The sequence below is a fragment of the Hemibagrus wyckioides genome, linkage group LG25, assembly GCF_019097595.1.
Source record: "Hemibagrus wyckioides isolate EC202008001 linkage group LG25, SWU_Hwy_1.0, whole genome shotgun sequence".
In the NCBI taxonomy this organism is placed as follows: Eukaryota; Metazoa; Chordata; class Actinopteri; order Siluriformes; family Bagridae; genus Hemibagrus; species Hemibagrus wyckioides.
Genome location: NC_080734.1, coordinates 11,369,840 through 11,385,864, shown reverse-complemented (window position 1 = coordinate 11,385,864; position 16,025 = coordinate 11,369,840). Strand labels below are relative to the sequence as shown.

Genomic DNA, 16,025 nt, shown 5'->3' with positions numbered 1-16,025 from the left:
TGTAAATTACACACACACACAAATTTTTTTTTCCAACCTCATATTTATATCTTACATGAGATTTACACCAGAGTATGAAAATCTCTGCCACCATGTTGAAGAGTTCTGTTGAATCTGCATTTGGTTTCTTCAGCCATTTAGACCTGGGTAGAGGAGAAGATTATGATAATATGTTCCCAAATGAGAATTCTTCTTCTTCCATTTTTAATCATTAATAGGTATAAGTTAAAGTTCTTCTAAAAATTGTTTTGTTGATGCTCATACAGAAAATATGAAAGACCATATTTCACTTATTCTTATAAGTACCCAGTTTGAAGGAGCTTGAGCTGGATTTTTTATCTTGTGGGATTTGAGTTTGATTCAGTGCTTAGTCCATTGAACAGTGTTGATACCTGTTATTGTCCACGTAGCGAATGAGCATGGGGTAAAAAGCGTACAGGTCTCTGCAGAGGACAGCGAACTCATCCAGGATCTGTAGCTCGGCCTCCTGGGTGTCAGCCTTGCTTTCAGACCTTATCATCTCCTCCTCAGCCACAATCTTCACTGTCTTCTTCTTCAGCTTCTCCAGGGTGGGGAGGAAGTGAGTTCGTAAGAGGTCTGCTCCTGCCTTGCTAATGATTGGCTGTGTGTACACTGTTCAAGAAGAGAACCGGACAATTTAATATTTTACACAAAACCTGTTCCTGCACATTCTGCCGTTATGAAACTCAAAATGTTTCCGTTTTGTGGCAATGAATGTATAAATGCATTTGATAAAGATAGAAAAAACATGTTCCTTTCACTATACTGCTGTATCATTTTACTAGAAAATAATCTGAAACTGTTATTTTGATGCCAGAAATGACAAACTGGAAATAATGAAAACTTAACACCACTTCCACCTGAGAATACTGACGTGAAATAAGCACTTACAGGAGAAACAAATCTAACAAAAATTTATTTTAATAATGATAGTTATAACCTCTGTATATTGATACACACTTTATAAATCATTGCATTGTTGGTTCTCATGAACCTCAGTAACCCCTGTGTGTAGCCTGAAGTCACTAATGTTGTAGTCTTTATTTCCTAGTTGTGTATAAATCATTGATTGCCTTCAAGTCAGATTCTTATAATCATAATAATTCTCATAAGCTACTTGTCTATATTTTATTCTCTCTTTCATTTCCCTGGCCCTGAGCCAGTCCAGTCATTAAACTAGCCATCAATCTAATTGAAAAAGAATGATTTTTATGCAAAAAAAGATTTTGATGAATACACTGCAGTATGTTGATGCATGTGTTTCCATTTTTGCCTGCAGTTTGATTTTCTGTGAAAAATTTTAGTATGATTTAAGCCATAAAAATAAGCAAAATAATCCTTATTAATTAGGTTTTTATTGAAATAACACTCACCTGCAAGCCTCTTCATCCAGGAGGCTTCGTCTATACCCAGGTTGTTGTTGAGGATCTTGAGGATGTTGCCCAGGATGAGGCTGAGGTGCTCAGAGGTGACAGTGGTACAGCAGCTATCGTGACTTGGGGAGTTCTCAGGGCCCTTTTCCCACCAGTAAGAAAGATAGTTACACAGCAAGGGCAAGATGACCTCGATGACATGTGGCATCTCCGTGTAGCGAGCCCCAGACTCTGAGATGTCGTGGATGTCTTTCATCAGGCCATCCAGACGTGGCATCTCAGGACACATCTCCTCCACAGTGTCAGGCATGCTCAGAACTAGAAGCAGATCAGGTCCAACATTGTAATGATAATAATAATAATAATACAGGAATCAACAAAGGATTCATTTGAATGAGTTATTTAAAAAAATAAATAAATCTAAACTATATACACCGATCAGTTCTAACATTAAAATCCCTGAGAGGTGAAGTGAAGCATAGATTATCTTTCATAGATAATCTCTCTATTATAGATTATTATTATATGATTAAGTGAACAGTCAGGTCTCAAAGTTGGCATGTCTGAAGCAGGAAAAATGGGCAAGCCTAAGGATCTGAGAGACTTCAAAACGCCAGCTTTTGTGAGGTGTTCCCAGTATGCCACAGTTAGTACCAAGGAATATACATTTACTATAATACTACACGCACTCACTTGCTCTCTCTCGTGGTGTCTTGGTATTGAAGACAGAGCGTGGGTTGTGCATGTTCAGATGAGGCTCCAGGAAAGCTACAGGCATGGCTCCCACCAGAGTAGCCAAGCATTCTCCCAGCACAGGAAGCTGCCTGTTTAAATGCAGAACTCAGACATGAATAACTCAAAGAAACAAGTGAACAACCGGCTCAATAAAGCAATCAGAAAAGTGCATTACTTTTCAACATAGATGTTTTTGCCAGTTCCCAGGGAGTACAGGCTGGTCAGAATTCGATAGCAGGACAGTTGGACATCATCCACTGAAAAGCAGCAACATAAAAAAAGATCCCATTTTTAAAAAGACACTGAAACTGTGGTTTATGGTACAAAAGCTTATCACTGTGGTGCTACATTAAGGGAAAGTCTATTGTACCTTTAGTTAGAGATACATAATAATAGAGAAATATCATTTAAATGAGCCTAAGGAACTTTTTTCTGACAGGGTTTAATGCAGGTAATGGTTGTCCTGTCAGTATGTCAGTATCACTTGTTTCATTTTTGCAGCTGCTCATTTATGAAAGTGACTGACTGTCGACTTACACAACAAGTCTGCCCCAAACTGGTGCTCAGTGATGTGCTGAAAGAGAGCAGTAAGAATGGGCAGCAGTGCCACTGAGGTGTAGTTGATGATCTGAGCCACTCCTTTCATCTGGGTACGAGATTGGCCCAGTTTGCCCAGCTTTAGGTTCTCCATAGTCTTCTCCAAGTCTTCTGCAGCATTTTCAAAGAACGTCCTGACTCCAGCCTTCACCAACTCTGAACCAGACTTCATCACTGTCCTGGAAAAAAAGGAGACCATGCATGTCATCAGCCCAACAAACTCATATTCCATGCAGTGCTCTTAGAGAATTATAAAAACGTTAAAATCATGATGATCAAGAGAACCTGTGAGATCTTCACACAGACAGTAACCTGAGCTCTGGATCAAACCAGCAACTCTGGAGCTGTAAGCTGCCCACTGTGCAGCCCTGTTTTAGCATTAAAAAGATCTAACCTAGTTACCATGAACTAGAAGCTGTCCTAATTACATTTAAAGATTCACAGGTCAAACACAAAATGTGTTGCTTCCGAAGGTGGTAGCTCATTGGTTAAAATGTTGGATTACTGATTGGAAGGTTATGAGTTCAAATCCCAGGACCACCAAACTCCCACTGCTGACACCTTGAACAAGGTGAACTGCTCAGTTAAAAAATAAGATAAAATGTAAACTGCTCTGGATAAGTGTGCTGGCCAAATTAATGATATGTATTAATATAAAATAATGTTGGTCTTAAAAAAAGCTGTCAATCTGTATTTAATTTAAATGTATGTATTTAAATGTATACAAGGCTTCTGTTCAATTAAATTAGCATTACTGTGATAATCAGTACATTTACAGTATTTGGCAGACAACCTCATCCAGAAACTTTTTATCCCTTTTCTTTCTTTCTTTCTTTCTTTCTTTCTTTCTTTCTTTCTGTCTTTCTTTCTTTATTTATTTCAACTGAGCAATTCAGGGTTAAGGGCTTTTGCTCAAGAACTAAGCACTCAGGATTTTAATGCTGACTTAATAATTGTGAGTATAATTTCATTTTCTGCTACAACAGCAATCATTTACATAGATTTATTTGTCAAATTGAAATCATGAACTTTAGTAAAATTGCTTCAATGTATCTGCATTTCATATATCTGGGCCACAAAGCAGTGTATCAGTGTGTATGTGTTCTTACCTAAAGTCCAGTGAATGTGCCAGGATGTGCAGACAGCTCACCATCGTAGCAGAGTCACTTCCTGACAGAGTAGAGTCATTGAAGTTAGATATGTTAAAAGTTAGAAGGACTTATTATGATGATCAAACTGTGAATAACGATCAAGCCGTGTTTGGCCTTACCAAACAGAGAAATCCTATGTCTAACCAAAGAAGCCAGCTTATAGAAGAGACTGTGAGAAAATAGAAGATCAAAGACAGCAATCAGAATATGAGCACTTCTACTAACTTCTAACGAGCTCGTCATCTTATTAACAGATAATGTTGTGTGCACATAATAAACTAAACCTCGTGATCATCTCCTTCTCTTTGTTAGAGGCATAACCACTGCTGCTCAGGTTGATGCTGGGAGAAGACAGGAAGTAAAGGCAATGATTCTTAAAGTACTGGTCAAGCAACGGCAGCAGAACCTGCAGTAAACAAACATTACAAATGATTATATTCACTTGTTACAGCAAGTGAAATGCATACTGTATGCATGATCAGTGGCTAGAAATAAATTAACATGTTGTGTTCAAAGGTGTTACACCTCCAATTACCTTTGCAAAGAACTTTATCTCTTGCTCATGAGGTGATTTGTCAGTTTTTCCACTGGTAGCCATAGCCTCTGTAAAGGTTTTGTAAAGAAATAAATGCTCAAATAAGATGGTCTAAAGAAATGCTGTCTAATACATTTGCAGTTCTGTGGAATGTGTACAATTACCCCAGACAATAATTTTAACATTTCTTACAAACCTACGAAGGGCACTTGTTCACTTGTTGGGACGATCAGTCAACATTTATATGAAAACATTGTAGAACTGCTTCATAGCTTCTCAAGCCAAACGTATTTGGAGCTGACGATCTGTCTATATTTTGTTTACTGTATATAACTGATATCTGTAGAGTTTGTCCCTGAAGAGATGAAAGATGTGCTTTTTCAGAGGGATTGTGATTGTGTTCGAATTTAAGCCCCATCGGTGGCTGCCTCATGCTGTGTGGCCAGCACAAATCCTTTGATAAAGCCAACGTAGCTTTTACTGTATTGATTCAGTGTTGGAAATGCTTCTGTATTAATATGATATTCTCTAATGTTTGTCTCAAATTAAGATATTCATTATTAGTGTGTAATTAGTGTACTTTTTAAATGTTTATTACCAAAATTCGACATGTGAGTTTTATGTAAGGTTTTTAAGTTTAAGTTCATTTCTCAGTTTGGGATAGTGTGTCTAAATTCTTGTTTGCAGTAATCATTCAGGGAATAATGATTATCACTTAAATTATGTATAATATACATAGATAACTACATCTGGATTTTTACATATGTTCTTTATTTTAACTCACCCAGATGGGCTATGAATTCCTGCGCCGAGTCTACGTAACTCAGCAGCCTCTTCAGGAACTTGTAAGCAATCCTCTTTTCCATAGAGGAAGAATCATGTTCCAAGTCCTTCAAACCTCTAGTAAAAACAATCATCAGTGGATGAACAATACAAGTGATAGCTAGTATGCATCATTATTGTAAGGAGTGTCCAAGCCAAAGCACTTAAATCCTTTACACAAAATACTCAAAAGATGGACACATGAAAAATGAAAATCTTGCAGAAACGCATGTACCTGCTTATTGCATATCCGTTAAACTGCAGGAATTTGAAGAGCTCCTGAGCTTTTTCTCTGTCTCTGAACTTCTCCTTCGCTGTCAGTGTGTCGTAGGGTACCAGCAGTGGATGAGTCCCTCCTCCTGCATATAGAAACACAACTTATGTGGTGAATTTTGCAACATTATACAGTACAAGTAAGTCTTTAAAAAAGACTTGTCCTACCTTTGCTGCTTAGTTCCAATTTCTTTTTCTTCGCCCAGATATTATGGTAATTCTCTGCTACAGCCTCTACCATACTCTGCAGACAGTGTTGAGTAGCACATGTCCATTAAATCCATTGCATTCAATCTTATACATATCCGTACAGTATAAGTAGAATTAACTAAATAAGTATTTCTTATATTTACAGTGCACAATTGATATGTACACTCCTTATATGTCCAAAAGTTCGTGTACAACTGTCCATCACGTCCTGAATAAGCATAAATCACTACAGCCAAATTTCAATATCTAGTGGAAAGCCTTCCCAGAGAGTGGAATTTATCATAACAGCAAACAGGAGCACATATTTTTGTCAATAGATCATATCTAAGAAATACAAAAGTCTGTCATAGGTCAAGTGCTTTCTTTTTATTTTTTGCAAATGTATGTGGCCAAGATTTATTTATTTCTTTAATTTAAATGAAAAATGTTTCTAAGCAAATGAATCCTGTTAAAACAGTCCAGAATGAAGTGGAAAATATAAAGTGGAAACTGGCAGTTCTTACAGTATAAGAAGGCATAAAAATCTTTACATTACCATCATTCTTATCTGTTTTTTAATTCATGCTAGTGACTAAGCAAATAATATGGACTAAAAAAAAATAAAAAATACCTGTAGCTCTCTAGACAAAGTTACATTTTCCAAATCCACAGGAGCTGGATGAAATCCCTCACCCTTTAAAAGAACAAATAATGAACAAAAACATCATAAATATATATAAAAAAAATTTTTTTTGCTTCGTTGGATCTTAAGTCTTCCTACCTGAGAAGCCTCTGAGGTCTTAAGCTGTTTCTCAGCCTCACGCTGTTGGAACATGGCATCCCCTTCTTTGGTCCTTTCGATGGTCCAGCTCATTGCCAGCATGCTCTTCAGAGATTCCTTCACAGGATAGCGGTAGGTTTCCCTCTCCTAAACCAAGTCCACCAGATAAAGAGAATTTACCACATAATCATCTCTGTGAATAATTGCTTTGCACTGAATATAGAAATCTGCAGCTACCTTCTCACTCAGTGCTTTATATGGCTTCAGTAGAGGGTGGGTTTTGGCTTGTTCATCTACTTTCTCACCTGCAGTCCAGCCTAGAGCAAACTGTCAGATGGCATAACATCAGATCATATGTGTAATACACTGGGTGTTTATTTATGTACGTGAAAACGCTCAAATGTTTTACCGTGAACAGTTATTAACTTACCTTCTCAGAAGACCATTTCTCATGGCAATGCTCAGCATACTTGTTGGCAATGTAATCCAGTTTTTCAGGCAGTGAGATGCTGAATATAAAAAGTAATTTTAAACATATTTGAGAGAAATATATGCATTCTTATAAATAATGGAAACAGGTGGGATTCAATTTTAAAATAATCCTATAACTCTAAATTTGTTGCCACAATATATTTCAAATTCAGATTCAAATTAATACAACACTAAATTCATGAATCCCTGAAAAACAAACATGCACATATCTACTCATTTCCATTTACAGGCTTCCCACAATGCATTACAAATTGCTTTCTGTAAAAATCTCACTGAATATGATTGTTATTCAGGCCAGTATTGTACACTACAACATAAAGTAGGCTCCTGTCAGTCATGGACAATCCACTGCATCCACTGCACAGCATCATATCCAGACAGAGGAGCAGCTACAGTGACAGGTTCCTGTCAATGCCCTGCTCCACTGACAGACTGAGGAGGTCGGTCCTATGCCATGCAACTCTTTAATTCCACTCCGGGGGGGATGGGGGGGGGGTTTGTCAGTGCTGACATTACTCGCTTTACACTCACTGACATTACTCGCTGTACTACAAACTGTACACTATGTACCTTCTATCTATCTGTCTATCTATCTATCTATCTATCTATCTATCTATCTATCTATCTATCTATCTATCTATCTATCTATCTATCTATCTATCTATCTATCTATCTAAATGCACCAATTTGCAGATTCATGCTGTAAAACATCTCATGCTGTCACACTGCTTCTGTTGTTACACTCCAGTTGTTCTGCAGGTAAGACTGTGCATTTATAATGTATGAATATATTGTACAATCTGTATTTGGATTCTGTTCATGTTACTTCATGCTAATGAGGGCGCTCAGATGAGTGACTTAGAATTCCAGGTAAATTCACTAGAACTGTTCAGTGCTTACTTGGCAGTGTTGATAGGCTTGGGATCAAAGTTTCCTTGAGCATCCACAGAGACCTGCTTTACCAGAGTGGTGGCTGGGCTCATGTCTACATAATCAGGTGGGAGGGCTCCACCGATGGCACTCAAGCACATCATAGCCATTTTGAAAAGCTCTGCATCATATTTCTGCAGGAGAGATTATAGAAGGAGAGGCATTGTAAGGCGTGCTGTGCAGCTGTGCTGTCCCATGCTATGAATAGTAAGCAGGGATAAAGGCTGAGTGAGCACATGGACTCCTTGGAGGCAAACATGTTGTGTGTGCTTGTATGATTTAACAACATTTTTACAGATATAAATCATAATAGCAGAACATATCAGTGATTCTCAGCATACAGCTCAGGCCTGGCTTCAAAACTTTTTGAAATAAAAGCAAACATTTCAAAACTGAAAAGTGATGTATAGGTTTAGCTTTTAAATAAATAAGGAACAATGTTCCCATTGTACATTAATGACACCATTTGATTAGCTGATGAACTGTTTACTACCTTCTGAGAGAGAGCATCAAAAAGACCCCAGAAGAGTTTGGTGGTGAGGTGAAGCTCCTCCTCAGATGCCATGCCATAACTGCCCAGGCCTGAGGGCAGGCAGTAATATTTCCAGTTCTGTTCATAGTGATTGGTCAAAAGCTACAACAAAAAAATGCATGTTACGAAACTAATATATATATATACATAGCAGCATCATATTATTTATTCGTATAGCACCAAACTGAGTAGAATTTTATCATACTGTATTTACAAGAAGATTTTTTTGGATTTTCTATGGTGAAAACCTTAGGTATGTAGGTATGGCTAGCAGTCAAAGTCTTAGTAATTTACTAGAAAATCTAGTCTTGTTCCCATTGTCATTTTGACTTGACAATATTTGTATAAATCATTTAGCAATTACATGCTTCACCAGAAACCATCTAGATAAATCCATCTATCTAGCCATCCAATCCATCTAGATGAACCATAATTACAAGGTATGTATGATTTGCGAATGTCTAAAAACAGTGTCTTTAATACGTCACCTACATGAGCAGCAGGAATATTACGTTTGCCTTCCCATGTCAAAAGCACAACATAATGTATGGCCCACATTTAAAGCATTCAATTTCTTTTTTATTTTTTTTTTTATAATTGAACAGATCTGATTGGGAGAGCACTATGTATGCAAATGTTCTTGCCAAATCAGCACTGGTTCCCAATAACCTGGAACCTGGGGGTTATCTGGAGTTCATAGAACCACAATTACATACTAATTTACATAATTTGCACTCATTATTAATAATTAACACATTATTTCCCTCCTAAACATATAGGGGTGGTGACTATCACCTCAATAATTTCATGAGGATCCACCACAATGTAGGACTAATTGGAAAGGTGATCAGAACCATGCCCACCACTCTGTGAGGTGCTATGTTAAACTTGTAAAACCTGAAAATGTAACACATAGGTAACAGCACTGCAGACTTCCTGGAGCGGCAAGCCTTTAAGTAAAGTGAGTAATAGAGCGGCATGTCATATGAGAATGTCTATATGCCATGGTGTTGATGCAGTCCACTGAATAAGCCTGTCTTATTTGGATTTTCCCTCTGGAACAAATGGGCAGTTGGCCTGCAGATCGAATGTCCACCATCTGGTCTAAGAAGGACTTTATACTTTGAGCCCAAATAAGGGGCCAACAAGTAAAGCCCTGTAGCTTTACTTTTGCTGAAAGCTGCAAGGTCAACAAATTGCCTTGCATGAAGTCAATTGACCAACTTGTTAATATGTCCAAGTCCTGGGTTGGACCATAAGATCACCCGAGAGTCTGTCAATCAAAGCAAGCAGTCTCTTCATGCTAGGGTACCTGCTATTTTCAAAGACATTAAATTTGGTCCGAACGGCATGAAAGGAGGACTTATAATGGCAATATGGAGAGAGCTCAGATTGAGCTCCTGGTGGATTGTAGTAGATAGTGTTGGAACAGGTTTATGGTCCCCAGAGGGATTCTATCCCACTGTGATAAAGTATATTACTAACAGAAAGTGTATCAAGATTCAGTCAACAGACTGCACAACATTTGGAAAACAAACTTCCACCTAAAAACATACAAGGTCCACAGACTAATCCTGAGTTTGGTTTCCTGAACAAACTAATTCAGTTTTCAGAAGGTGATACCATAGCTATCAAAGACATACTATGCAAAAGTATTATTTATATACATTTTTCCTACACACACATGTTTTGCATGTGATGTATTTGACCCTATTATTTATAAATCAGATAATCTTTATAAATCACTACACAATATGCCCACTATTTGCACAGCATAACTTGTACTCATTAGCTTCTTGATGGATAACTCAAGGTCTTCTGTACTGCAGATCTTCAAGCATAGAGGTAACTGGCTGTCTTGGTGTGAGACTGATGGCATGCAGTAGGTTGCTGTAACACATCGGTAGTTATGCTTATATAACTGAGTGTATGCTTATATGTTTGCACCTACTTTTCAAAAGAACATGCCAGATCCATGATGACAGTTGGATCAGGTGGCTTGGAAGCCCATGGGGGTGTACATGAATGCATGTGTGTGTGGATGTGTAGTGGCAGGTGTGAACTGCTAACACTTTTTTAAATCTGGCACTGAGCCTTTCAGTACACATTACTGACACAGAAGCCTATAGAGATAACAGCAGATTTGCATCACTAGGCCGTAAGAAATGTCAGGGCTGAATACGACATAGAAAAAAAAAAGCCTATAGGATTAAATCATTTTCAAGTTTCATTTCATTTTCTAATAATGCACTAAAATCTTAAACTTTAAAATTCCAAGTTGTGACATAACAATAAAACATTGATACAGAATTTCATTACTAGTAAATGCATTTAATATTGAAACTGAAATTTAATGCTCACCTTTATGGGCATCTTGCAGTATTCTGTTAGTTGTGGCACATCGAACACCAGACGGCGCAGGAGCTGCTGCAGCATAGACGGCCGCAGGTGTCTGAGTAGATAAGCAATTAAAGCATGTTTATACAGACCCAGAAACAGAACTGGTAAATTTCCACATGGAAGCCTGGATTAGAACATGGCTCTTACTTGCAGATGGCAAGAAGACACTCCTCGATAGAGTCTCTCTGGGCTTTGGTGAGAGAGCGGCCTTTGGACAGTCTGTAGATGGTTTGAAGTGTGGAGTCCATGAGCGTAGTGTAGTGCTCCGTATGAGCAAAGAGAGACGCACATCGCGTCAGCAAAGGCAGCACGGCTGAACCGATATACCTGTTCAAGGCCAGTGCTGTTTCTGTGGTGCTCAGCACCTCCTAGATTCAGAGGAGCAAAACACAGTGTTAATTACTGTTAATCACTTTGACAGAAATGATTAGACTGACAGTGTTTTGAATAGGGCTGAATATTATTGCTTCTTAAAGCTATAAGAACCCAGGATGCAAATGGAGGTCATGCCCTTTTTGGATTCTGATATTATGCTGCATTTGACTAGTTTTCTTTGTGCTCACTAGGAAAACAACAAACAAAACCCTTGAGCCACTCACTGTGTCCAGAGATGCAGAGACCCTGAAGTCAGGCAGGAAGCCCACCTCCAACAGATTTAGCAAGAAGCTTTGGTCCTCGATACCATACACACGGTCCAGGAAGAGCACCATTGGTGATTTGTGCTCCGGACAGAAATTAGCGTTCATGTCTGGCTCTGTGACACTGCCATCTGGAGATGCAAAGAAAAAACTTTTAAGGAAAGGACAAAATGGACCACATCTTAAGCAACATTTGCATTATGAATAAGGTGATCTAATGGGGTTTTTAGGATGATGCAACTCACAGGCCAGGGAACAATGTATGACATTTAACTTGATTGCTAAAAGATAGCGTTCTAAAATGAACACTGGGTCAGATGCAATGCTAATATAAAGTCAGTAGCACATTTTGCTTGAAAATAGCTGGACTAGAGGAGTTGGAACAGTATATAAATAATTTTTTTCCCCCACCCATGTGTGTACAGTGACATAGTAGAACAGCAGAAGACATTTAATGGCACTAATAAGTCACTGTGTCCTGCCTAGAGATTACAGAAAAAAGAGTTCTGCTTTAAAGAATAAAATATAGATAAATAGTTCACAGTATGAAATTATTAAGTTACAAAAAAATAATCAGTTTCGATTTCATGTCGTCTTTAAGAGGTTACTTCCCTAAAAATGTGACTAACCTTTGTTGATTATTGGTACTTTGAGTGGGATGCTGATGGTGCCCACTAAGTCTTTGGTAGGCACTAGAGAACGCAGGATGGCACGGATGCGCAGAGCTTCACCCTTGCCCGCGTTGATTAACTGCGAAACATCAATGATAAATTTTCATACACGGCATGCATTGTGTCAGCCATCTGATAAAACCTTTATGGATGCTACATGCTAAACCAAAGACCTAAAATTGATGAAAAGAATAAAGTTTTAAAGCTTTTAAAGAAAAACTGGCATGTGGGCAGAACTCACATGCATCTCAGGAGCACAGCGTCCCAGCAGATCAATAAGAGCTGAGTAGAAGGACATGATAGAGTTGCCCATGTGTGCCACCTCTTCCTCCTCCCCATCCTCCCCAGGCCTGTCACACACACACACACAAACAAACATTATGCACTCAATCAGTCACTTTCATGGCTTTCACTTGGAGGTCAGCGGCAGGACAACAGGAACTGCACTACATCAAAACTCTAAGTGCCCGGAGTAAGAGCTACTGGTGTGGAGATGCCTGTGTAATAAGCGGTGATTTAGAGTAACTGTCTGACATGCTAAAATAAATTAATATTAGATCAAATGTAACTATTAGTGAGAGAGATCATGTGGATTCTTACGCAGGTGCTCCTCCTTCAGGCAGGTTGGGTAGATCGAGAGCAGGATCCTCTGAAATCTTGATGGCCTCCAGCATGGCAGCCAACAGACCCTGTCCCCCCTCTCCCCTCAGAGCGGGGCCAAAACACTCAGGACGCCTGATCAACAACTTTACAACCACATTGGCATTCTCCTCTACACTCTCACCTGAAGAAAACAACAGCAAACATTCAAGTAGCCTGATGCCTGTTTGTGGTGTTTAATACAGTAACCCCTTATTCATCAAATTAGACAACAGCAGGAGATCTGTTACAGTGAAGTGAAGCACACCATTAACAAAGACAGCAAATCGGAGGAAGGACAGGTAACGTTCTCCTTCTATAGGATTCCAGCCGATGTCAGGGTATCCCTTAGCTATCAGCATAGGGCAGCTCTGTAGACCACAACCAGCCAAGTACGTCACCACCTGAGCAGATTAAAAGCAGGAATAATCTTCATGGTACGGAACCATATATAGACATTTATGTACTCGTAACAGTACAACAAGCACCAGTATCTGTATATATTATTTTCTGTTCATGCACATTATATCATATTTAGTCATACACATTACCTTTTCCAGGTCTGGTTCCTCTAAAGCCAGGGCCAGACTGTTGTTGTCCATCACTGAGGATGCAGCCACATCCAGAGGAGTGGAGCCTCTCATGGCAGGGCAAGCTGTGGACAGGAAAGCTGTTATAGTTTGTCTCATTCCATTAAGCACATTAGTTTCTTCACCAGCAGGGTGCAGTCTTTCCTCAGCTCAGAAAATGCCATACAAACACTATGTTGCTATCTTTGGTGTCATAGTAGATTTGGGATGTATCTAAAGATAAGACATCTCTGAATCTTCATTAGTCTGTGTGAATAGGAATGCATTTAAAGAGGCACTATATGTTTTTGCAAATATTTTCTACACTTGCAATTAGCATACAATTTCAAAAAGATCTTACAGAAACTGGAATACTTGTGTTTAAAGCTTCTCCTTATGTTTTGCTAGCCCAGAAATCAGCAATACCACTTGCTAAGTTCTTCCTATTAGTTCTATTAAAATCAAGTCTGTGTCAAGAGAGAGGTTAGAGTCAATTAGAGTGAATAGAAAGGAGTTCACTCAGTTTACCCAAATTTAGTTACTTTGAACGTTGCAAGATGGTGTTTTTAAAATGTTTATGAACTTGTACAGTATTTTTTCATAATATAGTAAAATATGTAAATGCCTTAGAGCTAAATGTAAATGCTGTAACCTATGAAGCCATTAGATGCAGTACAGCAATGTTTTCCTATCTAGTATTCCTGAAATTTCCTTAGCTCCTCGGTTATGAATGAACATTTTTTTTTGTATTAAACAAATCACACTCTGATGTGATGTGGCTTTAGAGTTCATGATCATTACTTGACTGCTTGCTAGTTTGACAGGAGGAAAATGAGAATTTGCCCTAGGCTGAGCAATAGTGCTGAGATGGGGAGATGGGGAAAGGTTCCTGCAGAGTCAGACAGTCTTAGTCGCCAGACTCGTTTCTCACAGTAACAACACAAGCCCAAGAACCCCAGCAGCATGGCTTCCAATATGCTCCCGTGTTAATCAGTGTGCCATTAAACACCAGATATGTACAATGAGTGCACCAAGTGCAATTTTCCACTTTGTATTTAACATGAAGGACGATATTGTTTCTAGTAAGAAGCAATACAGAAGACAATAGTCTTGCTACAGCATGCAGTGTACTGTACACCCATAATTTAACCGGCACATGAGGTACATTTCAGTTTATAGTCTATGCCATCAGTTAAAATTCAAACCTCACCAAATATACTGGATTAATGAAATTTACGTGATCTTAAAAGATGGTTTCATGTTTCTAAATCAGTGTAAGAAAACACAGTAATGATAAATCCACTTACCTGTGTTTCCTCTGATTCATTTTCTTTATGTATTTGACACACACAGAGTCCACTATTAAATGTGTGTGTGTGTGTGTGTGTGTATTTACCAAGCCCAACACTGCTATTCTCCAATAGGTAGCTCAAGTGTTCAAACATGGCTTTCTGATTCTCACGGCTGATGCGACAGAAGTAGCAGAGGAAGCGGCAGCAACTGGCCACCATTTTGGGGAAAGCAATCTCCTGCAGAGAGATAAAAACTTTGCTTGTAACTACATACAAAAGGTTGGGACCTCTGTTCATTCATCTTCCCTAAGTCCCCATAGAGACTCTTCCATCTAGTTCTGTGTCACCAGAGTACTTAAGTACTTACTATATCTAGGATAACCCTTTGTTTTCTGTCCTGGTGCTTTGTGAATATAACTGGTTCTTTTTATATACAGACTAACTCTACTACCTCTTACACTGGTATATTCAGCATTTGTCTTTAGTCCTTCAGGTTATACATTTTTACAGGTTATACTGGTACCTTTTACTGTTGTATCTTAATTTCTTTGGCTTTTTCATTATTTGATCTGAATCACAGTGTCTACCAAAGTATTTAGTGTAAATGTTTCAAGTATAAACTGTTTAAAAAGGTGGATTTTATCTGTACAAAATTGAAAAATCAGCCACAACCATAAAAGTATCAACACATGTTGGGTTTACACAGATGTGCAAGAGAAGAAAGTGCTGTGACTGCTGTGTCTCAGCTCATATATCTGGTGTCGATGTTACTCATCTAGAGGGCCCCTAAATAAAGCTGCCAAGGTGACATGAGAAGTAGCAGGGTGATGTGTCACCCCAGGATCTCTGTCCCCAAAAAGCATCTACATTACAGGCCTGTCACCTGGTGCTGCCCAAAAAGGAGCGGCATCAGAGTTCACCTTCTCACCTGATGCCTCTTCAATCATCATGAGTATTGAGTGGTTAGACTTTGCAAGTCTTTTCATCTTGTGACAGATTTTTTTAACACAGCTATTGCCTGAGCAGACACAAACCTCTCATCAAGAAGCTGTGATCAACTCAGTATGAATCTCAGTCAGAGTCAGTGGTCGCTTTTAGTGGTTAAGGAATTAGAATTCTGATTGGAAGGTTGTGAGTTCAAATCCCTGCACCACCAAGCTGACACTGCTGGGCCCTTGAGCATGGCCTTTAACCCCTCAATTACTCAGCTCTATAAATGTAAGTTGCTCTGGATAACAGTATTTGCCAAATGCTCTTAATGTAAACTTCATTAGATAATATGAACAATATATGTCTGTTCTGGAATGGTAACAGCATGAGATCCACCATCTTAACAATACCATTCAGTATAATAACCATAATTCACAGTAGTGTATAATAATAAT

General features: G+C 38.6%; 1 protein-coding gene across 1 annotated transcript in view; it reads right to left on the bottom strand.

Annotated features, from left to right (window-relative positions):
* The window catches only part of ryr3 (ryanodine receptor 3), a 79,953-nt gene that overhangs the window by 19,602 nt on the left and 44,326 nt on the right, over nucleotides 1-16,025 (bottom strand). Inside the window, exons 41-68 of the mRNA XM_058379720.1 lie at nucleotides 14,745-14,877; nucleotides 13,331-13,434; nucleotides 13,048-13,183; nucleotides 12,741-12,924; nucleotides 12,382-12,490; nucleotides 12,099-12,219; nucleotides 11,431-11,600; nucleotides 10,979-11,199; nucleotides 10,793-10,883; nucleotides 8,393-8,533; nucleotides 7,870-8,033; nucleotides 6,908-6,986; nucleotides 6,715-6,804; nucleotides 6,478-6,624; nucleotides 6,328-6,390; nucleotides 5,676-5,751; nucleotides 5,470-5,593; nucleotides 5,197-5,312; nucleotides 4,413-4,480; nucleotides 4,162-4,283; nucleotides 3,997-4,046; nucleotides 3,836-3,896; nucleotides 2,667-2,905; nucleotides 2,305-2,386; nucleotides 2,088-2,218; nucleotides 1,395-1,712; nucleotides 393-633; nucleotides 56-143 (exon numbers count right to left, since the gene is read on the bottom strand). Coding sequence (XP_058235703.1) covers nucleotides 56-143; nucleotides 393-633; nucleotides 1,395-1,712; nucleotides 2,088-2,218; nucleotides 2,305-2,386; nucleotides 2,667-2,905; nucleotides 3,836-3,896; nucleotides 3,997-4,046; nucleotides 4,162-4,283; nucleotides 4,413-4,480; nucleotides 5,197-5,312; nucleotides 5,470-5,593; nucleotides 5,676-5,751; nucleotides 6,328-6,390; nucleotides 6,478-6,624; nucleotides 6,715-6,804; nucleotides 6,908-6,986; nucleotides 7,870-8,033; nucleotides 8,393-8,533; nucleotides 10,793-10,883; nucleotides 10,979-11,199; nucleotides 11,431-11,600; nucleotides 12,099-12,219; nucleotides 12,382-12,490; nucleotides 12,741-12,924; nucleotides 13,048-13,183; nucleotides 13,331-13,434; nucleotides 14,745-14,877 — 3,669 coding nt within the window. The remainder of the gene's footprint in view (nucleotides 1-55; nucleotides 144-392; nucleotides 634-1,394; nucleotides 1,713-2,087; nucleotides 2,219-2,304; nucleotides 2,387-2,666; nucleotides 2,906-3,835; nucleotides 3,897-3,996; nucleotides 4,047-4,161; nucleotides 4,284-4,412; nucleotides 4,481-5,196; nucleotides 5,313-5,469; nucleotides 5,594-5,675; nucleotides 5,752-6,327; nucleotides 6,391-6,477; nucleotides 6,625-6,714; nucleotides 6,805-6,907; nucleotides 6,987-7,869; nucleotides 8,034-8,392; nucleotides 8,534-10,792; nucleotides 10,884-10,978; nucleotides 11,200-11,430; nucleotides 11,601-12,098; nucleotides 12,220-12,381; nucleotides 12,491-12,740; nucleotides 12,925-13,047; nucleotides 13,184-13,330; nucleotides 13,435-14,744; nucleotides 14,878-16,025) is intronic.